At 42.3% G+C, this 24,990-nt stretch overlaps 2 protein-coding genes across 2 annotated transcripts in view; one reads left to right on the plus strand and one right to left on the minus strand.

Moving 5' to 3' along the window:
- The window catches only part of LOC120053685 (homer protein homolog 3-like), a 38,271-nt gene extending 32,831 nt beyond the window's left edge, over window positions 1-5,440 (plus strand). Inside the window, exons 10-11 of the mRNA XM_039000866.1 lie at window positions 2,550-2,630; window positions 2,869-5,440. Of these exons, the coding sequence (XP_038856794.1) occupies window positions 2,550-2,630; window positions 2,869-3,054 (267 nt within the window). The 3' untranslated portion in view covers window positions 3,055-5,440. The remainder of the gene's footprint in view (window positions 1-2,549; window positions 2,631-2,868) is intronic.
- Window positions 5,441-12,016: 6,576 nt separating this feature from the next.
- LOC120053687 (ubiquitin-60S ribosomal protein L40) lies at window positions 12,017-13,597 on the minus strand. Its single transcript, XM_039000869.1, has 5 exons — window positions 13,482-13,597; window positions 12,939-13,050; window positions 12,702-12,788; window positions 12,475-12,577; window positions 12,017-12,174 (listed from the first exon to the last, which is right to left on the minus strand). The coding sequence occupies exons 2-5, from the start codon at window positions 13,039-13,041 to the stop codon at window positions 12,081-12,083; spliced, it is 387 nt and encodes a 128-aa protein (XP_038856797.1). The 5' UTR covers window positions 13,042-13,050; window positions 13,482-13,597; the 3' UTR covers window positions 12,017-12,080.
- Window positions 13,598-24,990: the final 11,393 nt, after the last annotated feature.

The following is a 24,990-nucleotide window of genomic DNA, read 5'->3' on the forward strand; positions in this document are numbered from 1 at the left end:
GCAGCTACAAACTTGGTCTACTTCTCAAGAGTGCTATGAGTAATGACAACGCCCAAAACATTCTGAAAATAGGGCATCACATTTACAGTGCCTTTGGAAAGTATTCAACCCCGTTGACTTTTCCACATTTTGTTGCATTAAATGTTTGTTTTTTTGTCGATGATCTATATATACGCTGTCAAAGTGGAAGAAGAATTTAAAAAACTTTATGAAAAATAAAAACCTGATCTTGATTTAATCATGTTAGAAACACATTTGGCAGCAATTACAGCTGTGAGTCTTTTGGGGTAAGTCTCTAAGAGCTTTGCATACCTGGACTGTACAATATTTGCCCCTTTTTTTAATCTTCAAGCTCTGTCAAGTTGGTTGTTGATCGTTGCTAGACAACAATTTAAGTCTTGCCATAGATTTACAAGAAAATTTAAGTCAAAACTGTAACTAGGCCACTCAAGAACAGTTTAGATTTGGTCTTTTGTTTTAAGTTACTGTCCTGCTGAAAGGTGAATTTGTCTCCCTGTGTTTGTTGGAAAGCAGACTGAACCAGGAATTTCCTCTAAGATTTTGCCTATGTTCAGCCCTATTTCATTTATATTTATCCTAAAAAAAATCCCCTCGTCCTTGCTGATGACAAGCATACCCATAACATGATGCAGCCACCACTATGCTTGAAAATATGAAGAATGGTACTCAGTAATGTGTCGGATTTGCCCCAAACATAATGCTTTTTATTCAGGTAAAAAAGTTAATCTCTTTGACACATTCTTTGCAATATTACTTTTGTGCCTTGATGCAAACAGGATGCATGTTTTGGAATATTTGTATTCTGTACAGGCTTCCCTCTTTTCACTCTGTCATTTAGGTTAGTATTGTGGAGTAACTACCATGCTGTTGATCCATTAGCAAGTTTCTCCTATCACAGCCATTAAACTCTGTAGCTGTTAAAAAATTACAATGGGCCTCATGGTGAAATCCCTGAGTGTTTTCCCTCCACTCCGGCAACTAAGTTAGGAATGACGCCTGTATCTTTGTATTGACTGGGTGTATTGATACACCATCCAAAGCCTAATTAATAATTTCACCCTGCTTAAAGGGATATGTAGTGTCTTTTTTTATTTTTTTACCCATCTACCAATAGGTGCCCTTCTTTGCAAGGCATTGGAAAACCTCCCTGGTTTATTCAACATACTTTTGGCCATGTAGTGAATGTGGACACCATCAAATTAGTGGATTTGGGCTATTTCAGCCACACGTGTTGCTGGCAGGTGTATAAAATCAAGCACACCGCCATGCAATCTCCATAGACAAACATTGGCATTAGAATGGCCTTACTGAAGAGCGCAGTGACTTTCAACGTGGCACCGTCATAGGATGCCACCTTTCCAACAAGTCAAATTTCTGCCCTGCTAGAGCTGCCCCGGTCAACTGTAAGTGCTGTTATTGTGAAGTGGAAACATCTAGGAGCAACAACGGCTCACCCGGAAAGTGGTAAACCACACAAGCTCACAGGATGGGAACCCAGAGTGCTGAAGCGCGTAGCGCGTAAAATTGTCTGTCCTCGGTTGCAACACACTACTGCGTTCCAAACTGCCTCTGGAAGCAACGTCAGCACAATAACTGTTTGTCGGGAGCTTCATGAAATGGGTTTCCATTGCTGAGCAGCTGCACACAAGCCTAAGATCACCATGCGCAATGCCAAGCGTCGGCTGGAGTGGTGCAAAGCCATTGGACTCTGGAGCAGTGGAGACGCGTTCTCTAGAGTGATGAATCACGCTTCATTCTTGACGATTCTGTGCTTCCAATTTTGTGGCAAATGTTTGTGGAAGGCCCTTTCCTGTTTCAGCATGACAATGCCCCCGTGCCCGAAGCGAGGTCCATACAGAAATGGTTTGTCGATCGGTGTGAAAGAACATGACACAACAAACTTTTGAAAAAGTCAAGGTGGTTGAATACTTTCTGAAGGCACTGTATCTAAATGGATCCGTTTCCTTGTGGCATTGTAGTGCTATCTCAAACCTCCACATTCTTTTACAGTCTAAAGAAGCAAAACTTCAGCAAGGATGACTCATACAAGGTCACTTTGTACTGGAGCCCATGGGGGAAATTTCAGTAACAGCAAGATGTCCCAAAGTTTGACAATCTTCCAGGCTACACAAGAGATGATTTGACATCTCTTTTAAAAAAATTAATAAATATGTGGATAATTTTTTTACTGATTTGATAGAGTTCAGAGAGAACATATATTTAGATGTTTATTTTTTGTCACACACTGACCAGATAGGTGCAGTGAAAGGTGTTGTTTTACAAGGGCAGCCATAGTATTACAGCACCCCTGGAGCAAACTAGGGTTAAGTGCCTTGCTCAAGGGTACATTAGCAGATTTTTCACCTTGTTGGCTTGGGTATTTGAACCAGCTATCTTTCGGTTACTGGCCCAACGCTCTAACCACTAGTCCTTTGTGGACCCCAGGAAGAGTAGCTGCTGCTTTCAACAGCTAATGGGTATCCTAATAAAAAAACAAAGGATTACTGTATTTGTGGTCTCTTTTTTAGATAATCCACAATCTACATAGCAGGAAATCAGATATCCATGAGTTGGAGAAAGAGAGAGAAGAGGCTGTTCAGAGACTTCAGGTGAGTTTGGGGAATTGGGGTAGAACATGCATTTTTGGCTTCTCTACACTAGTGAATATAAAAGAGACTAGTGAATACTGAACACCAGTGATTATCAACCGCTTTAGGGGCTCTGAGTTTTCAAAGGGTATGCAAAAAAGCAGGGTGTGGGGGGGGGGGGGGGGGGAACTATTGATATGACATTGACCATTTTAACATGAATTGATCTGTAGTCCTCTGTCACTTGTGGACCTTCTAGGATCTGGAGACACGAAACGCAGAACTGGAGCAACAGGTGGAGAGCGCCGAGCAGACTCTAGCTTCCACTCTGGAGGAGCGGGAACGGGCGGAGAGTGAGGTTCAGCGGGTCGTCGACGTCCTTGAAGTCAAGATATACGACCTGAATGACCTGCGACAGAGCTTGGCCAAGCTCATCAGCAAATAGCGCACCACAATGACAGAAGTTTTGAGGGCGATGGACAAGGAAGGAAAATTAAGCTCTTTCAGAACAATGTTTTCTTAAGCACATAACTGCAGTGAATGAGAGTAGCACCTTGACTTCACCTGTTGCAGCTGTACATAAGAACCAGTTATATTGTTAGGTGGGAGCATAACCCACAGGGTCAGTTTTTCTATTTAAACGTTGTTCTGTTGACCTTTACACCATTTTCATGTAAATGTAGTTAGGTTATGTTTCTGTCAACCTCCTTTTATAGAGGTTCTTGAACTTCAAACGTAGTTGAATTGAATCTGGGGTTGCACTTAAATGTAGGTGCCTAATTATTGTTTACGTTTGTCAATATTATGAATGATTAATAAGTTAACTTCTATTGTCTTCTGTATTGTATTACATCAACAGTTGCCATTAATAATGATTTGGTGATCCTACAGAGACGTTACTGCAGAATGATGAGCTGCAGAGGACTTATCACCAAAACTGCATGAACTCAGCAAAGAACCTTGCCAAGTACAGTAATGTGAGTTATGCGCATTATCCAATGTGCAATCGTTTACAAATAGATTTATTAAAAGCACAAGTAGTGTTATTAGTAAATATGTCCTGTACTTGATTCAATATATATAGCTAACTTGGTATCTGAACTTTCACTGATGCACACCAGGTGATTTTCTTCTGACCTCGACTTTGAGGCATTTTTTCTTGGTATTAAGTACAAATAAGGTGTTGAATTAGCAATAGTATTTTTTGGCAAGTACTCTGTAGGTAATGTAGCATCACCAAAGCATATTCTTGTTAATTTATACAAACTGCAATTGTATTCTGTTGAACAATGTGGTTTCTCATTTTGCTTCAAATGCACATTGACTACCTAGAAGTGTTACTATCAATTTTAATCGAACAATTGATGTGAGGATAATCGGTAAGATTCACCTGCTCTGTGTACGTCATGATGCCTATATTCTTCGTTTTTGGAACATGGTCGTTTTACATTTTACTAGCACATCTCTAACCTTCTGGAGAAAACAGTGGCCATAAAATGTTTTTTAACAATAGAAAATGCAGTACCAAAGATGCACTTACTTTTCTTACCCACGTATCACACTCGTTCTGTACTGACTGGACTGCACAATACATTTAAGATAATGAAAAAATTAAAATAACTTGAATTGCCTATGGAATTCGTCTGTCATTAAAATTGAGCGTAGGATCTGTAGTTGTGTTCTTATCCTCTTAATATTCACAAGTTATTTAAGCCCCGTTTTCCATTGGCAACGGGTCTAGCTCGAATTGCGTTTCCACTGCCTCCAGAAATTCGAAATGATGCCATGTTGCTAGGTAGCCAATATATGACTGTGCAGCTGGCTTCGCTAATGTTGCTAGCTTTAGTAAGATGTTGAATAATTTTACTAATGCTCACCATGCTAGCAAGGTTTTGAATTATTTAACGTTACACCATACCAGCCAGACTCTGCCTTGTATTTAGCTTCCTAACGCTAGCTAGCTAAATGGTTAGTGTCATCGCTAGCATAACAGGCTAACGTTAGCTAGCTGAATTCCTACCTCGCTTACAATGGCATTGGCAATTAGCTAGCTAGCAAACCAGACGTCAGGTTTGATATAATGTAGCTTTAAATACGACCTGGCCAGCTAAAGTTTCTAGCTAGCTTGTTTCAACTCTGATTTGCTAGCTAGCGTTTGAGGGCTGATTGTTCTCATGAAAGTTTAGTGTAGTGCAAAAAAAACAGATATGGTGGTAATTCGTGTCATGTCTGACTACTGCAGTACTGCTTTTCCATGTGCTAGCTAACAGGAACAAGCCCAGACTAGCTAAACTTGGTGTCAGCATCCAGCAGTGATCAGCTGGTGGTTGCATAGTAATGGGTTCAGCCTGAATTCTAGTCGGGCTGGCACCAGTTGTGAAACTGGGCTGCGCTAGCCCGAGTTTCCCTTGACTCAGCTTGAATTTGGCCAGTGGAAATGGGGCTTTTTTGACCACCACTAATACTTAAAATACCTCAGCAAACTGATTTCTTAATTCATCCAGTGTTTGAGCGTGTTCAAATACTGTAAAAATTATCATTTCCCCCCCATGAAGTAATCATAAAACATTATTGGATAGGTGGAAGTTGGTGTATATTTGTTTTATTTTCCTGTAATTTCACAAAGGAGTAAAGTAATCATTTTTCCAGTATTAAAATAGGGCCTTACTAATCACACTGAACAACACACTTGCCTGATTTTACTTTACTTTCAGCATAGGAGGAACCCATGTTTATAATATTGAAAATGGAAGTTATTTTATGTGGAATTTGACAATATTGTGTAACCAAAATCTTTGTGTACAGTTCAACATTAAACATTTGCAAAAATGTGGTTCTATTTTTCAATGCTATGTATTTGATTGATTGTAGTAGCCAATTAACAATGAACTACAGATATCTTGAGAAAATAATCAACTGACACCAGTGCTTGACTTGGGTAGGAGCACACCGGAGCTGAGTACCGGCACCTAAATGTTCTTCTGCTAGAGCTCCCGCACCTCTTATAGAATATTAGCTCAAAAGTATTGTGGCGCTCCTGCACCTAAATATAAACAGTACCGGAACCCAAAATGAGTACCAGAACCTATTTCAGTCCAAGTCAAACACTGACTGCCACATCAGTCATTTAAAAGATTTGTTTTTTATGAATTCCCCTTAGTTTAGGGGTCTGAATATTTGACTTGCCAGTAATTTGGGAGAGATGTTCCATTTAGTTTTGAACATGAGCCCTGTTTTTCAATCTCTAATAAAAAATCCTGTCTACTGCACTCAAGATCATCAAGCACAAAAGCATTGTGCTTTTGTCAGCTTGTTGGTTTCCTTTGCATGGATTGTTTTGCATGAATTGTTTCATGCAAGTATGTATGCTAGTGTACCTTGATTTGTCTGTTAATCAATTGTTTTTGGAGTTGTCCATGCGCTGATGAAGGACTGAATTTTGAGTAAACAAAAAGTTTCTCTAGTCAACATCAATTCAACAGACTGTCCCAAGAAAACATTTTGGGCTAGATTTAATCAGATTGACATTAGCATAGCTTAGTCAAATATTTTTTTATAACAAAACCAAGATGGAAACGACAAGCTGTGGTCTAATGGGAACAAATTAGCAATAGTGGGCAGAACAAGCACGAGCTAGCGAGATCCTGTTGGTGCATTCTCGCATTATCTGCAAGTGCGCGTGTGCAATACCTCAATTCGCATTTGCACTCCTAAACAACGCGATAAAAAAAAAAATATTTTACAAAGGGTAAAGTCTACAGACCGTAGTCCACTCTTAACAGAGTCTAGTTTTGGGAACAGACAACTGTATTGAGATCAAATGTTTAATCGATGAGAACATTTGCAGAATGTCGGCCAAAATTCATCTCGTTCCATCTTCTCCCACTGCCTGGTAGTGAGTGGAAACTAAGCGGATGCGTCACGTTTAAACATCCAGTGAAATATTTGTAAAATGCTTTCTTACAAATAAGTGTTAAAGTATTTACTAAAATAAACTGAAGTAAAAAATAAATAAAAACAACAATAATTAAAGAGCAACAATAACATAATGGAGGGGGGCAATGCAAATAGTCCGTGTAGCCATTTGATTAGATGTTGATTAGCTGAGTCTTATGGCTTGGGGGTAGAAGCTGTTAAGAAGCCTTTTAGACCTAGACTTGGCGCTCTGGTACCGCTTGCCATGCGGTAGCAGAGAGAACAGTCTATGACTAGGGTGGCTGGAATCTTTGGCAATTTTTAGGGCCTTCCTGACACCGCCTGGTATAGGGGTCCTGGATGGCAGGAAGCCTGGCCCCAGTTATGTACTGGGCCGTACACACTACCCTCTGTAGTGTCTTGTGGTTGGAGGCCGAGCAGTTGCCATTGTAACAGTATAACTTTAGTCTGTCCCCTCGCCCCGACCCGGGCGCGAACCAGGGACCCTCTGCACACAACAACAGTCACCCACAAAGCATCGTTACCCATCGCTCCACAAAAGCCGCGGCCCTTGCAGAGCAAGGGGAACCACTACTTCAAGGTCTCAAAGCGAGTGACGTCACCGATTTGAAACGCTATTAGCACGCACCACCGCTAACTAGCTAGCCATTTCACATCGGTTACACCATACTAGGCGGAGATGCAACCAGTCAGGATGCTCTTGATGGTGCAGCTGTACTTTTTGAGGATCTGAGGACCCATGCCAAATCTTTTCAGTTTCCCGAGGGGGAATAGGCTTTGTCGTGCCCTCTTTATGACTGTCTTGATGTGTTTGGACCATGATAGTTCCTTAGTGATGTGGACCCCAAGGAACTTGAAGCTCTTAACCTGCTCCACTACAGCCCCGTCGATGAGAATGGGGGCGTGCTCGGTCCACCTTTTCATGTAGTCCACAATCATCTCCTTTGTCTTGATCATGTTGAGGGAGAGGTTGTTATCCTGGCACCACACCTCTTCCCTATAGGCTGTCTCATCGTTGTCGGTGATCAGGCCTACCACTGTTGTGTCGTCGGCAAACTTGATGGTGTTGGAGTCATGCTTGGCCATGCAGTCATGAAGAGGACTGAGCACGCACCCCTGAGTGGCCCCCGTGTTGAGGATCAGCGTGGCAGATGTGTTGTTATCTACCCTTACCACCTGGGGGCGGCCCATCAGGAAGTCCAGGATCCAGTTGCTTAGTCAAAGGGTCTTTAGCTTAGTGATGAGCTTGAGGGCACTATGGTGTTGAACGCTGAGCTGTAGTTAATGAATAGCATTCTCACGTAGGTATTCCTTTTGTCCAGGTGGGAAAGGGCAGTGTGGAGTGCAATAGAGATTGCATAATCTTCTGATCTTTTGAGGCGGTAATGGTGTTATGAGCCATGACCAGTCTTTCAAAGCACTTCCTGGCTCCAGATGTGAGTGCTACAGGTCGGTAGTCATTTAGGCAGGTTACTCTGGTGTTCTTGGGCACAGAGACTGTTGGTTTTCTCGAAACATGTTGGTATTACAGACTCGGTCAGGGACAGGTTGAAAATGTCAGTGAAGACACTAGCCAGTTGGTCAGCGCATGCTCGGAGTACACGTCCTGGTAATCCGTCTGACCCTGCGGCCTTGTGAATGTTGACCTGTTTAAAGGTCTTACTCACATTGGCTACGGAGACAGTGATCACACAGTTGTCCAGAACAGCTGATGCTCTCATGCATGCTTCAGTGTTACTTTCCTCGAAGCGAGCATTGAAGTCATTTAGCTCATCTGGTATGCTCGTGACACTGGGCAGCTCGTGGCTGTGCTTCCCTTTGTAGTCCATAATAGTTTGCAAGCCCTGCCACATCAGAAGATCCTGTATAAACACATACTCACTTCCTTGACAACAGCTCTGCAAAGCACAAGAAGTATGAATGCTCTGACTTCTGCAAAGGCCGCATCGCATTAAATGCTGTACAGCCACCGGATTGATGACGAAATTAACATGTATTGGGGTTGACATCCATACAAGCATTATACTCAGGTTTTTACCTCAACATAGTGTAAAATACACAAACAATAGCCTAAGTGTGAGCTGTTCTTGCCATAATATGGACATATTCTATATACCACCCCTACCTTGTCACAACACAACTGATTCGCTCAAACGCATTAAGAAGGAAAGAAATAACACATTCACTTTTAACAAGGCACATCTGTTAATTGAAATGCAGTCCAGGTGACTATCTCATGAAGCTGGATGAGATCATGCCAAGAGTGTGCAAAGCTGTCATCAAGGCAAAGGGTGGCTGCTTTGAAGAATATAAAATATTTGGATTTGTTTAACACTTTTTGGTTACTACATGATTTCATGTGTTTCTGATGTCTTCACTATTATTCTACAATGTAGAAAATAGTACAAATAAAGAAAAACCCTTGAATGAGTAAGTGTTCAAACTTTTGACTGGTACTGTATAGCCATTGATTCTTGAAGAATATAACTTATAAATGCCTCGAGCTTAGTTCAACAGTCACACTGCATGAGAACCCAAATTATAAACTTGTTTTTCGCTGTTTGTAAACAAACACTGTATAGCCTCATAACATGGTTAAAACAATAATTTTGATATCATGGATGGTCAGTCCTTGCATCCATAGCTCTGATTATTTATGAGTGGTTACATTTCTCCAGGCCCATCCCTCAGCTTTTTACCAACAGAGGCGAGGCGACCGTTTTGTTATTGTTTCATCTGTAGATTTGCCCTTTAAACATCTGCATATTATCAAGATATCAAAGTGTCACCAACAAAAAGGTAAACAATAGGCCTATAGCAAATCCAGCATATGGTATTAATTTTTCACATGTAAATAGCACTTCAGTAGTACTCAAAGCAGGCCATTCCATGATCGCAGCATTTATTTTTAACTCTTATCAATACCCCAATCAGTCATCCATGACAACAAAATCATGAGCTGGCATTTTTTTTCTCTTCACCTTTATTCAACCAGGTAGGCCAGTTGAGAACAAGTTCTCATTTACAACTGCGACCTGGCCAAGATAGAGCAAAGCAGTGTGACACAAACACAGAGTTACACATGGGATAAACAAACGTACAGTCAACACAATAGAAAAGTCTATATTGTGTGTGCAAATCTAATAAATCCTTAGTTTTGGGGTTATGCTCAGGTTAAACAATTTGGCTAATCTATATTTCCAAGTCCTATTATTGAAGATCAAGGGGTATACCATATTTATTGGAATGACTGAAATTCTGATAGACTAGTTAATGTAAAGATATAATTGTATAATATTATATGTAGTAGAAAGCGATTGGTTAGAAGAAGCCTACGTAACCAACCCATAAAGTAAAATGTTACCTCCATATATGGCTGTCAACTAACATTGATTTATCCAGAAATAGATGCTCAATCGGTAACATACATTTGTCTTCTAATGCCTCTTAAGGGGTTTTAAAAGGTCACATAACACAATGCCACAGATGTCTCAAGTTTGGAGGGAGCGTGCAATTGGCATGCTGACTGCAGGAATGTCCACCAGAGCTGTTGCCAGAGAAGTTAATTTCTCTACCATAAGCCGCCTCCAACGTTGTTTTAGTGAATTTGGCAGTACGTCCAACCGGTCTCACAACTACAGACCACGTGTAACCACCTCAGCCCAGGACCTCCATAACAGGCTTGTTCACCAGGGGGACCAGCCACCCAGACAGCTGATAAAACTGTGGGTCTGCACAAACTGTCAGATACTGTCTCAGGGAAGCTCATCTGCGTGCTTGTCGTCCTCACCAGTGTCTTGACCGGACTGCAGTTCGGCATTGTAACCGACATTAGTGGGCAAATGCTCACCTTCAATGGCCACTGTCACGCTAGAGAAGCATGTGTTCTTGACTGATGAATCCCGGTTTCAACTGTACCAGGCAGACAGCGTCGCGTGGGCTAGAAATTTGCTGATGGCAACATTGTGAACAGAATGACCGACCCATGGTGGCGGTGGGGTTCTGGTATGGGCAGCCATAAGCTACTGACAAAATTGCATTTTATCGATGGCGATTTAAATGCACAGGGATACCGTGACTTGATCCTGAGGCCCATTGTCACGCCATTAATCCGCAGCCATCACTTCATGTTTCCGCACGATAATGCATGGCCCCATGCCTCAAGGATCTGTACACAATTGCTGAAAATGTCCGTTCTTCCATGGCCTGCATACTCACCAGACATGTCACTCATTGAGCATGTTTGGGATGCTCTGGATCGATTTGTACGACATGTTCCAGGTCCGGTCAAAGAGGAGTAAGAAAACATTCCACTGGCCACAACAGCCTGATCAACTCTATGCAAAAGATGTCACGCTGCATGAGGCAAATGGTGGTTACACTAGATACTGACTGGCTTTCTAATCCATGGCCTTTTCTTTTTTTTTGGTATCTGTATTCCCAGTTATGTGAAATCCATAGATTAGGGCCTAATGAGTATTTCAACTGACTGATTTCCTTATGAACTGTAACTCAGTAAAATCTTTAAAATTGTACTTTTGACTACTAGATTTCTGTATGCTACCAGTTTATACAAATGGGAGTTAACATTCAGCACTCAGTCTTTCTAAATCTGAAAAGGACAACTTCTAAATGGTTTGCAGTGATTTTAGTAACCACATTCTAGGCCTGTTACATGACAAATATCCACTTTGTTAGATTAGATTTGTTGAATGTGCGCCAATCCAGTGTCCTATCCCACTGTGCATTCCATTGATCTCTTTACCGCATCTATCCCCATTACCTCCCCAATCTCTTTCCAGGAGTTCAAACTCCTGGGAATTTTAAGTCCCTACATGAAGCATCACAAATGTTATTTATGAACTTGTTCCGATAGCCTTTTGTCAAAGTTCTCCATGTTTGTTGTCACGGAAGTTATGTACCACCCCCATCAACCATTGTCAATGCTGAGCTATATGGAGCCCTCCATATTGTTACAAAATTGGGGAGGCGCACTGCGATGCAGAATGGAGCTCGATTTGGCCTCCACAAGCTCTTCACACCTTCCGGACTGCATTGCAGATCAAGCATAAAGTGGCTTTTACACCGCTGAAATCCACAAGTGGTTCCGTGTTACCTTATTGCAGACACTGCCATTGGATGCAACAAAACCAGACCTGACTATCAACAAAATCACATGCAGCTGCATTTAAAGTTCAAACACTCAAATTAGACTGATGCATGTTAATTTTGATCAAGGGATTTATGCCCATCAGTGTTCTGACATCAATAGAGCCTACACTATCTAGTGCCATTTAACTTTACGCAGTAAGGATAATAGGGGAGTGGTTTGACGCACAAGAGGAGCCACTCACTGATATGGCAGCTCAAACATCTGCAATGTGGATGCTGGTTAATGCTCGATCTGATTAAAGATAAGGGCCTGGATTCAAATTATTTTGGATTATCAAGACAAATAAGGCCAGCCAAAGTACATTTTGGTATGTTTATTTAACAGTTGTGCTTATGTTCCACAAAAAGCACCAAGCCAACTGTTTACTTCAGCTTCTTCTTGGGGCGCAGGTTGTTGGTGTGTCCACACTTCTTCTTGCGGCAGTTGACAGCACGAGGATGGAGGCGAGCGTAGCACCTGCAACAAGTTCAGAACTGTGCAAAATGTATGGCCAAGACTGGTCCAGCGGTCTAAGCCACTGCCCTAGCGCACTTTCCTTCCTCGCTATCCAGTCTACTAAAAATAGTTTTCCTTTGTACACAGCAACATTACTGCTGTTGCTCTGAAAGATGTTGCATTTGTCACCTCAATCATGTGGATGAATGTTGTTTTTTTTACTGTAGAAGGGAAACTTAAAAATAGTGTAAAGCTAGGCTTTAACCTTAATTGTAAAAACAGTTCACCACCATTAATGCAACTGTACTCAGCTCTACTTACTTGCGGCAGATCATTTTGTCACAGTTGTACTTCTGGGCCAGCTGTCTCAAAGATGGCTCGATAATGCCTCCACGAAGACGCAGCACAAGATGAAGGGTGGACTCTGGATGGGAACATTATCATAGTGGATAGATGATGCAAAGTTCACAGGTATGTTTTCACACAAGGCTGATTCTTAAATAATGACCAGTATTACATGCGCCCACTGTCAACTCGTAATCCCATACCTTTCTGGATGTTGTAGTCTGACAAGGTGCGACCATCCTCAAGTTGTTTGCCAGCGAAGATGAGACGCTGCTGATCAGGAGGAATGCCTGAGAATAAAAAGCATATTGATTTAATGAAATCACTACAGCACACACCTAGTATCAGTGTAAAAGCCACCTACCCTAAGTATTTAAAACAGCCCATTTTGTCATACTATATTACGGATAAAATGAAACGTAGAAAACCATATTATATACCTTCCTTATCCTGGATCTTAGCCTTGACATTTTCAATAGTATCGCTGGGCTCAACCTCAAGGGTGATTGTTTTCCCCGTCAACGTCTTCACGAAGATCTGCATCTTGGCAGGCTGTTGGGATAAAATATGGTGCGAGTTGATGGCAGTAGCTAGATACATATCTATTTTATCTACTTAGCATACTAGTTAGCTAGCCAAGTCAGCCAATCCCCGGCGCATCAAAAAAAAAAAAAAAAAACGAATTAAGTCTTTGAAGAATAGTTAGCTATCCCATTGGCATTTAGAATGAGCGGCCAACAATCTTACTAACTAGCCAACAGCTGCGGTCAAGCGGCTGCTTCCAGCAAGGCCTCTTTGCCACATGCTGGAGCTCGTTATATTTCAATACTCATATTTAGACTTTACACGTCTCACATATGATAACCAAATGGATATTTAGACACTTCTTTTAGCGGAGGGACACTTGTGTATTTCTATTACATAATAAATGCGTCTTGTAGTCAATTTCGCAAAAATTGTTACGGACAAATATATACACCCACCCGGCTGATAGCTGAGCCTCAACGAAAAGAGGTTGTACAAGGCGGAAGTTATATTACATCATATCCTTCTCTGCTTCGCACCAGTTTTTTTTCTTGCACAAATCTGTTTCATCAATCCTGACTCTACTAACAGTTGCAAAATTAGATTTAAGATTATAGAAAGTTGCAATATACTACTGTAATTACTCAATTGTATTCTCAAACGAACACAATCGATCACTAACTTGGACCAGGCGTTTAGATAATTGAATTTTACTGCCACCTGCTGGTGTGACTGAGTGAACTGTTCTGATGAGGTCATTTCTATTACCATACCTGTCTCAGGTGTGCATTATTTTAGGATGTATTTATAAGAGCAATCTATCGTCAATGTCTGTTTTGTATATTTTCTGCTACAAATACTGCCATTGATAGCCTATGGCTAAATGCATGAATGTACCAGTGAAGGTAGAAATGGGGAGGACAGGTTCACTGTAATGGCTGAAAATATGCCACAGTGAAACATTAACACTATTAAAGGTTCTACCCCAGCAAATCTTTGCTTGTGATTTTGGCACCATGGTGATAAGTTTAAAAACAAAATCTTACTAATTGCATGCATTGCCATGCAAACAGTGTTTATACGTGAACGTGAGACATGGCAAATTGATATTGTAAGGTTATCCACCAAAATGCTAAATTATGCATAAAATAAACTTGATGCAGGGAAACGTGCAGCTACCACTATTCAGGTGATGCTCTTCACTTTGGAATGGGTAAGTCACTCTCATTGCCTGATTAAAGCTTCACTTTGCTATAGACAAATAAACACATAGTAGCAGGTAACGAACATTCTAATTCCTGTTCATTGTCATTTCCGTTCATTCAGATCTTCATTTTATTCCTAATTAACAGAAAATGTCAAATTTGTCACTCAGGGCTGTCATAGTGCATGTACAGTGATAGGTGAATAGGTCATGTCAAGGTATGTATGTAATTGGCTACATAGGACAGATATTCATATTATCCACACAAAAGTTTCTAGAATAGATAGAATGATAAAGAAAAGAATGGGGAATTTTGCTCTCAGTTCTCATTGTATTGTGACATCTTCATTACTTGTGTTATCTTGGTTTCCATGGTGAGACCACTGCATTTTCTTTCCACAGTTCTAAAAAAAGAGAGAACCATTTCAGGAAAGGCACATTGATGTAAGGAAAAAGACAACACAGGAAGAAGTAATAACAGTCCAAGAAGTGCTATGGCTGTAAGCACATTGATTCAAGCCCCCTTGATGGGAAAGGACTTCCTTCAGTCCTCACACATTCCATTTTGGGGCGGCGACAGTTGCGATGGCCTTGACAAGGCATTTAAGACCACCTTCCAGACGGACTTCAACTCCTTTGCCACCCTTCCCAAGAGATTCGCCATCTCTCGCCCCATCCCTGCCCAGGTTGAGCACAAAGACCTGCGTCGGATCAAGGAGTATCTGACCGAAGCGGTCAAGTCATATCCCCACCACCCACAGATCCCCCTCAGCCGCACACCAGCTTGGGCTAAGCTGTGCACCAACTTCCAGATGCATAAAGACCCCAGGCAGGTCAACTTCCTCACCACCCAGGCAGAGGGCTTTCAGCACCTGGCCTCAACCCACACCAAACCCATCCGGCCAGTCATGGCCATTAAGAAGAAACAGCTGGAGGAGAAGCTTCCTATGACCACTCATAAAGCTTCATTCACCCCATACAATGTGTCGCACATTGTCAAGGCCAAGGTCAAACACCTAGGTCAGTGGCTCTTTCAAATCTAGGTTATTGTCTAAAAGTAGATGCATGTATACTATATCTGTGATGTCATTCTCTGTTTGGATTAGTGAAATAGGTAAGGCCTATGTATGCTATCTACAATGTTTGTCATTCACTGCCTGGCATATGGAAGCCTGGCATAAAGCTTTGCAGAACGGGGGCACACACTTGTTTTGGATGAACCTTTATGCCGGGTGTGTTGCTTCAGTGAACCGTTACACTGACTATGTTTAAAAGAGTAGCTCTGTTTTTGTAAATGTGTAACCTTGAGTCGGATTTTGACATTGTCAATGCCTTTGTGATTCAGGGCGAGAACCCACCTTTAAATGGGACAGGGATGGCCAACACTTTGACTCCCACCACAACGATGCATTCCAGGGACAATGGCACAGCCCACCTCAACCTGTGGAGAAGGTATCGATTGACATTGATATCCTGGAATAGTTAGGCTACTGGGAAATTCTGTGTTTTCTGTACAGTAGCTGTGTGTGAATAATGGAATCATGTGAATATTTTCTATGAATGGTCATTAAATAGACTAGCTATGAGCGCTAAACTGGCCTTTGATAATTATCTTACTTACTATTGATCCCTGCGGAGTACAAAGCCACAACAAACCCACACCATGTCTTTGAGAAGGCCTTTGATAAGATGTTAATTAAATTTTGCTGAGGGTGTACTTGACTTTTCCTTCTCCGGTTCAGCAAATCCACTCATCAGTGGCAATGGGAGACCCACAGAAGATTCTGGAAACTGAAACCACCCAGGATGTGTCCTTTAGACACCCTGGCAATCCTAGGTATGTGACTTACTGTATGCATGCCAAAATTCACATCACCTCCGTCATCTTGTAGTTAGAAAACGTGCCACGTTTTCCTGTTATAAAAGCAAATGCCTGTCCAAATCCTAATAATCAATGTTTTTATGATTTGTCTAATATATCAACCTTTCACTGACCCAGTCCAGTCAATGTGAAGGAACGTTTGAAGATCAATCTTGGGGATTTCTCTGAAAACAAATGGACATCTACAATGGCTGACGCGTTTCGCGAGGCCAAGTCAGGTGTGTAAGCCAAGGTTATTAATTAATACTCTGTTCGTCAATGATATAACATACTGCACTGTTAACCCTATGGATTTTATTGATTATCTATTTTTACTTCAATCTTTCTGACTGAATTGCTTCAAAACAGCTAACTATTGTTTATATAATGTATTCATATATTCTATTGCAAAACAAATTGCGGGATTGGATTTTTTCTTTTAGATTGCAACTAGACATAAAAATGTATTGCTTAGCTTATGAATGTGCTTCAGTGTTCTCATTCTCCTGCTTAGCTAACTCCCTGTATTGGTCCTGTTTCCAGGCCCTGTTCTACTGATGCAAATTAACAAGACTCTCAGCTCAGTCCCCAGAGGGGACACTGATCCTGGGCGCAACCGACTGAGGATGGCCACAACCAACAGCTTTTTCTTCTCTGAGGTGAAACCCAAATTCTCCAATTTACCCATCACAGGCCGGATTTGAGCAAAGTGTATCACTGGCTTCCAGGCCTTTAAATGTATCGAAGATATCCGTATAGCACCTTGCCATGCAGGAATGTTATGATGCAAAAGAGCACAGGTTTTACGGGAATTAAAACATAAGTCGATGGTAGGTGTGATTATTGTTTAATTACATGTCGGCCTTGTTGTCCTGCGGTACTTGTTTGCATTTCCCATGTCTTTTCCATTACTTGTGTTCTCCCACTTCCTACCTAGGATGTAAAATGTACTCTTGGGCAAAAGATAGTAGGCTGAACCAACATTCATATTTTGTGGGTGTTCCCACATTAATAATTTGTATTTGCATGGGAGTGGCCTGCAACATTGGGCAGCCTCATTATTCCAACATAACCTTTATTTCAACTTGCATTTCTGGCTACTGTCTTCCTAATCAGCCTGGTTGGATTTCCCTCCCCTCTGCAGCGGAACCACAGAGAGCGGCCGGTGCATTTCAGTGGAGCCAACGTGAGGACCAGGAGCAATGTGGAGTTGGGCAGACCCAGTCTGGGAGGCCTGTTCTACAGCACCGCAGCCCAGGAAGACTACCCCAAGAGGGACATAAATCGAGCTAGGCCGCATACCCATCCCTCTGGCCATGTGCTGACTGGCCAAGGTGAGAGAGAAACCAAAACATTCTCAGATGTCCCAGTCAGTTGGGTTCCATTCCATATTAATTTAGTTTTTTTTGTCAATGAGATTTATGTTATACTCCCCAGAGCCTGGAACAGCCTCGACTACTGTTCAAAGGGACTACCTCCCACTAAACTCCAGGAGACAGGGACTTAGCCCAAAACAACTTCAACAGGTAGTTAAATAACTTAAGTAATAGTCAGCTGCCAAGTGGCACAACGGTCTAAGACACTGCATCTCAGTGTTAGAGGCGTCACTACAGACCCTGGTTAGTTTCCAGGCTGTATCACAACCGGCCGTGATTGGAAGTCCCATAGGGCAGCACACAATTGGCCTAGGGTTAGGGTTTGGCCAGAGTAGGCTGTCATTGTAAATAAGAATTTGTTCTTAACTGACTTGCCTAGTTAAATAAAGGTTAAATAAGTAAAAAAAACTATTCACTGGTGCAGAAGTTCCTGTGCCATTGGAATTGAAAACCAATACTGATGAGAGACAACAGCAAAGTTTCTAGTCAATTAGGGTTGTACAAATGAACACTAGAGGGCAGTATTGTTAATTATGTACATGTACATTTCATTCATTTTTCCAACAAGTTTTGAGGGTGAAACTGACCTTTCTTCGGGCTTATTATGTTCACATTTCACTTTGTTCCCTAGACACACATGGCATAATGTGTAATGTGTCATCTTTTTTACATTCTGCCTGGAGATTTGTTGCCGCTATCAGTGCTCAAACAATACAAATATTTCAGAGTACCTAATACGTCCTCAGAGAACCAGTTGTTACCAAGAAACTGGTTCATGTACACACACAAGCTCTTTTGTGTGCACCAATCAGCAAGTTGTTCTATCCCAGTGTCTTTTAATCTTCCCTTTCCCTTTCTATCACTCTGTGTCCCCCCTCTCTCTCTCTCTCTCTCTCTCACTGTCTGTCTGTAGATTAAATTCAGCCACATCACCGCTCCCTACAATGAGCAACACTTCACCACAACCCATAAGGAGGCTTTTGGGCTCAAGCCTCTCTCCAGGACCTGCCCGGACAACCCACCTAGACAACACATTAGCCACATGCCTTTCTAAAGAGACCAAAGAGCTGCCTTATCAAAACTCGCTTTCACAAATAAAGCATTTACTCTATATATTTAAGGGACATTTTGGGGATATGCAAGGGAAAAGCTCTGGTGCAAAACAATTGCTAACTTTATTTTAAGAGATAGGCCTACTCCTCTTGAAATGTATGCTTTATTCAATGCTTTGTTTGTTTATTGAGCAAATGTCCTGGTGATATGGAGCAACTGCTTACCTCTATTGACTAAACATGTACATTTGACTGCCTACACATGATCCAATAAATGTGGAAATAAAATCCCATGGGTCACATTTTGGTAACTTGTTCCCAGATCTGTCATACCATACAAGTCTTAGGCATGACAGCAACAATAGGAGTTGGCTATACACAGTACTTATACCTGGGACCGGGCTAATCTTTTGGTGTGTTGGCTGTGACGTCACCCAAAGTGACTTGCATGTCTCGAGAGGAAGTGTGCAAGAAGCCTGATCATTTCACTGACACAATAAGACAAAGACATTAACCCACTCAGGTCCAATATGAAACATCAAAGCACAGGGACTTACACAGTCCTTTCAGGGAAATCTGGTCTCAGAGCATTTCATATTATTCTTTATGTAAATCCGAGACACTCTATTCAGTATGATATGTTACTTTTGGTATGGTTACATAAGGCAGATGAATACTTAAGGGGAAAATTAAAGGAGGGTGGTTGGTGAGGGTGGATACGTGGGTGTATAATGCAAACATCTAGCCATCCAAAGGTTGCGTGTTCGAATTCCATCATGGACAACTTTAGCATTTTAGCTAATTAACAACTACTTACTACTTTTTAGCTACTTTGCAACTACGTAGCATGTTAGCTAACCCTTCCCCTTCCCCTAACAATTTTAGCTAACCCTCACCTAACCTTAACCCTAACCCCTAGCCTAGCTAACGTTAGTGAGCTAGCTAAAGTTAGCCACCTAGCTACAATTCGTAACATATCATACGTTTTTGCAAATTCGTAACATAAATACAAATTCTAATCCGTAACATGGATGATGGACATCCACAAATTAATACATACCATATGAAACTTACGATGTCATACTAAATAGGGTGTCTTGAATTTATGTACAGAATAATACATAATGCTCAGATACCAGGTTGTTTAGGGGGCAGGTGCTCAAAATTACTGGATACTGTGTTGATAGGTCACGATATTTGAATGAGATTTACATGGTTATCAAAACTTCACGCTAGGGTAAATCTACACTAAACACAGCCCTTATTTTAAGTGTTTATAAAATCCCCTATGGGAAAAATGAATGGTGGAAAACTATTGGAACCATTTCCCTATTTGACCGCTAGATTTTATGAGTATTATGACACCTCCACTGTGGGGTTCTATAGGGTAGACTTGGGGAAAAAAGACGCAACCGGGCTCGCGAGGTCCATACATGGAAGATCACAGGCGCAACCAATGCAAGGGGTGTGGGGTGGCGAAGTTGACGAAGACATGCGGCCAGTGGGATCCGAACAACAATGACAAAAAATGTAAACAAAAAACAATTGGGGGGGAATTTATACCACCACCCAAAAGGGCACTTTGGAGACTGTTAGCACAAAGGGGCATGTGCTCTGCACAGGTAGATCCCTGTCTGTACACGTGTCTGTCGAAGCAGTATGTCAGACTAACTTTAGCATATAGGTGGTTAAACACAAACCAGGGCCTCAGTATAAGGCATCTGGATAATGTAAGGTAAGCCAGCTACAGATTGCTGCGAGTACATTTATTTTTTATTTTTTATTGTTACCTTTATTTCCACAGGGAGTCCCATTGAGACTGTCACGGCCGTCGTAAGGAGGAGACCAAGGCGCAGCGTGGTATGCGTACATTCTATTTATTTAAACGAATGACCACTGAACAAAACGAACCGTGAAGCTATACAAATGAGTGCTGAACAGGCAACTACACATAGACAAGAACCCACAAAACCAAAAGGGAAAATGGCAGCCTAAATATGATCCCCAATCAGAGACTACGATAAACAGCTGCCTCTGATTGGGAACCAATTCAGGCCACCATAGACCTACATATACCTAGACATACCAAAACCCCTAGATATACAAAAAACCTTAGACAATACAAAAACAAGCATAGCCACCCTCGTCACACCCTGACCTAACCAAAATAATAAAGAAAACATAGATAACTAAGGTCAGGGCGTGAGGAAGGGAGCCCTGCATTTCACAATTTCACATATTTTACAAAATATAAATATAAAATACCAGAGAATAGAAAATACAATACTACAGGCACCCTCAAGAAAAACAATCACATTCCTCAACAGAGGTTCTCAATTTGCATTGGTAAAGGAAGAATGTGTTTTGCTTTTGCCATAGGCCTACTCACCCTAATAGGCCTACTCACCTTAATAGGACTACTCACACTAATTATTCTAATTCCATGTAATGTTACTCACAATTCTACTTTGTTTACATTGGAAACTGTGGCTGTTGGTAAGGGTAAATGTATAAAACATTGTAAGACTGAGCATGTCATGACCCCCTTATAACTGTAGTATAATCAGGCACAGTGGGTCATAATACCCATAAAATGTAGGTCAAACACACATACAACTAGGGGTCAAACACAGAAATGGTTACAATCGCTTTTTCACATTGTGAATTTTACAAACACTTCAAACTAAGTATGTGTTTGGTGTTGGGCTGTGGTGGTAATGAAATTTTGTCAGCCGGTGATTGTCAGCAAATAACTGCCGGTCTCATGGTAGTTGACCCGGTAATTAGCATAAACAGGTTAAGCATCTCCTGGCTTCCATGCATAGCCTACAAGCCACTGATGCAAACCTTTTGGAACATCTACTTTTGAAAAAGTCTAATAAATCAATCTAATATTGCCTACACCATCACAATAAATCCATTATTTATTTTAGACATTGTCGAAAGAAACATGATATGAAAAAAATGTAGTCTATTTCAGAAGAACAGAATAGCATACTCTGAGTTATGTTTGGCCTGATGTGGCTATGCCATATGGTTGTGGTCTACACTAGTCCATTTAGTAGACAAGATCTGCTTAGATGTAACGGTTTCTCTCCTCCTCTTCGTCTGAAGAGGAGGAGTAGGGATCGGACCAAAACGCAGCGTTGTATGCAGACATAATGAATTTATTAAAGACAAGACGAAAACACGAAGAACACTAGAATAGATTACAAAACGACGTAGACAGACCTGAACATGAGAACTTACAATAAAACACGAAGAACGCACGAACAGGAACAGACTAACCAAACGAACGAAAACGAAACAGTCCCGTGTGGTGCGACAGACACAGACACAGACACAGGAACAATCACCCACAAACAAACAGTGAGAACAGCCTACCTTAATATGGTTCTCAATCAGAGGAAACGTCAAACACCTGCCCCTAATTGAGAACCATATCAGGCAACACATTTAACCCAACATAGAAACACATAACATAGACTACCCACCCAGCTCACGTCCTGACCAACTAAACAAAGTTTAAACAAAGGAAAATAAGGTCAGGAACGTGACATTAGAATTCCGTGGCATTATTTAAACTATTTTATAGTATGAAGAATACAAGATGTTAGAACTGTCCACATTTAGCCAGTGATGTAAAATACTTATGTAAAAATACTTTAAAGTAGAACTTAAGTTGTTTTTTGGGGTAACTGTACTTTACTATTTATATTTTTGACAACGTTTACTTTTACTTCACTACATTCCGAAATAAAATTCTGTACTTTTTACTCCATACATTTTCCCTGACACCCAAAAGTACTCGGAACATTTTGAATGCTTAGTAGGACAGGAAAATGGTCCAATTCACGCTGTCACACCCTGATCTGTTCACCTGTTCTTGTTATTGTCTCCACCTCTCCAGATGTCGCTTGTTTTCCCAAGTGTATTTATCCCTGTGTTTCCTGTCTCTCTGTGCCAGTTCGTCTTGTATGTTCCCAAGTCAACCAGCGGTTTTCCCATTCTCCTGCCTTTGCTATTCTCCTTTTCAAGTCTTCCCAGTTTTGACCCTTGCCTGTTTCTGGACTCTGTACCTGCCTGCCTTGACCTCGAGCCTGTCTGCCACTCTGTACCTCCTGGACTCTGAACTGGTTTTGCCCTTTTGCTAGCGCCTCCGGGAGAACCAACTGTTCGTGAAAGCCGAGAAGTGCGTTCCACCGCTCTACTATCGCTTTTCTGGGATATGTCATTGCTGAGGGTAATGTCCAGATGGATCCTGGAAAGGTGAAAGCAGTGGTGGATTGGCCTCAACCCAACGTCCAGGGTGCAGTTGCAATGTTTCCTAGGATTTGCAGACGTCTACCGCCGTTTCATTCGGGGTTACAGCACCCTGGCAGCCCCCCTCTCGGCACTCACTTCTTTCAAAGTACCATTCAAATGGTCTCCTGCTGTCAAAGCCTTTGTGGACCTGAAGCATCGGTTCACAACAGCACCCATCCTCATCCATTCGGACACGTCGCGTCAATTTGTGGTTGAGGTGGATGCATCTGATGTTGGAGTGGGGGCCATCCTGTCCCAGCGATCTGCCCAGGACCAAAAGCTTCATCCCTGTGCCTTCCTGTCCCATCGTCTCAATTCTGTAGAGAGGAACTAAGAAGTAGGCAACCGAGAACTCCTGGCGGTCAAGATGGCGCTGGAAGAGTGGAGGCACTGGCTGGAAGGAGCAGAACAGCCACCCTGGTCTGGACCGACCATAAAAATCTGGAATATCTCCGTACAGCCAAGCACCTTAACTCCAGGCAGGCCCAGGGGGCTCTGCTTACCAGATTCAACTTCACCATTTCCTACCGCCCAGGGTCCAAAAATGTGAAGCCTGACGCTCTCTCTCGCCTATACAGTTCCTCTGCCACACCCTCGGTCACCGAGACCCTTTTCCCTACCATATGCCTAGCAGCCACTGTGGATTGGGGTATTGACACCCTGGTTCGCAGGGCACAACGCTCCCAGCCTGGACCTGAAGAGGGCCCGGCTAACTGGATGTTTGTCCCCAACTCAGTCCGGCGTACCCTCGGCCCAGATGTTTGTCCTCCGCTGTCGACGTACCTGGAGAAGAGCCAGGGCAGCTATTCTCAAGACCAACTCCAGGTATCGTGGACAGGCAGACCGTCACCGGACCCCAGCTCCCCTCTACCGCATTGTGCAGAGGGTATGGCTTTCCACTTGGGATCTGCCCCTTCGGGTAGAGTCCCGCAAGCTGTCTCCCTGTTTCATTTCCCATCTCCAGAGTCCTGAGTTCCACTGCTGTCCGTCTTGTGTTACCCCGTACCCTCCGTATTCACCCTACCTTCCATGTGTCTAAGATTAAGCCCGTGTCTCACAGTCCTTTTGTCTTCTGTTTCCAGGCCCATCTCTCCCCCCTGGGTCCTCGATGGCCAGACAGCGTATACAGTGAGAAGCCTCCTGAGGGTTCGACCACGGGGCAGGGGTTTCCAGTACCTGGTTGATTGGGAGGGTTATGGCCCGGAGGAGAGGTGCTGGGTCCCTGCTAAAGACATCTTGGACATCTGTCACACCATGATCTGTTTCACTTGTTATTGTCACCACCCCTCCAGCTGTCGCTTGTTTTCCACAGTGTATTTATCCCTGTGTTTCCTGTCTCTCTGTGCAAGTTCGTCTTGTATGTTTCCAAGTCAACCAGCGGTTTTTCCCGTTCTCCTGCCTTTGCTATTCTCCTTTTTCTAGTCCTCCCGGTTTTGACCCTTGCCTGTTTCTGGACTCTGTACCTGCCTGCCTTGACCTCAAGCCTGTCTGCCACTCTGTATCTCCTAGACTCTGAACTGGTTTTGACCGTTTGCCTGTCCACGACCATTCTCTTGCCTACTCCTTTTAGATTATTAAACATCTTAAACTTCAACCATCTGCCTCCTGTGTCTGCATCTGGGTCTCGCCTTGTGTCATGATACACACACATTTATCAAGAGAACATCCCTGGTCATCCCTACTTCCTCTGATCTGGCAGACTCACTAAACATAAAAGCTTCGCTTTTTGATAGGCTACTAATGACCATCAGCAGCATCAGAGCTTGGAGAACCCTAATTACCCTGACTAAATGGTCATATGGATTTGACTGTCATAACCGGTGTGGCAGTAATAAGGTTACCTTAACAGCCCTAGTTTGGTGTAGGCTTACCTTGTTGTGATGTTTTGATAACTGTAATTCCCTCTCAGACAAGTTGAATTTGATCAATATATTCGCTTCCATTTACATTTTTTTTTTAAATGCTACAAAGCAACAGAGAAGACCCCAGCAAGACTACAAATTCCTGCAGGAAGCACCTGCACACCATCTCTAGCCGACTGTCAACCGTTTACCAGTGCGATCAGAGACCTGAGCCCTGACTACACTTTAGCTAGCTAGTTAGCAGAGCAGTTGACTTTGGTGTCTATTCCAGACCTTATGGCATTTTTCAAGGATGAACATAAGAGTA

The sequence above is a fragment of the Salvelinus namaycush genome, chromosome 9, assembly GCF_016432855.1.
Source record: "Salvelinus namaycush isolate Seneca chromosome 9, SaNama_1.0, whole genome shotgun sequence".
Taxonomy (NCBI): domain Eukaryota; kingdom Metazoa; phylum Chordata; class Actinopteri; order Salmoniformes; family Salmonidae; genus Salvelinus; species Salvelinus namaycush.

Excerpts from the sequence above, each read along its gene's own strand:
- LOC120053687 (XM_039000869.1), bottom strand. The coding sequence starts at position 13,041 with ATGCAGATCTTCGTGAAGACGTTGACGGGGAAAACAATCACCCTTGAG. Across the intron at positions 12,578-12,701 it reads AGACTACAACATCCAGAAAG|AGTCCACCCTTCATCTTGTG; the intron begins GTATGGGATTAC and ends GTTCCCATCCAG. Across the intron at positions 12,175-12,474 it reads GACAAAATGATCTGCCGCAA|GTGCTACGCTCGCCTCCATC; the intron begins GTAAGTAGAGCT and ends AACTTGTTGCAG.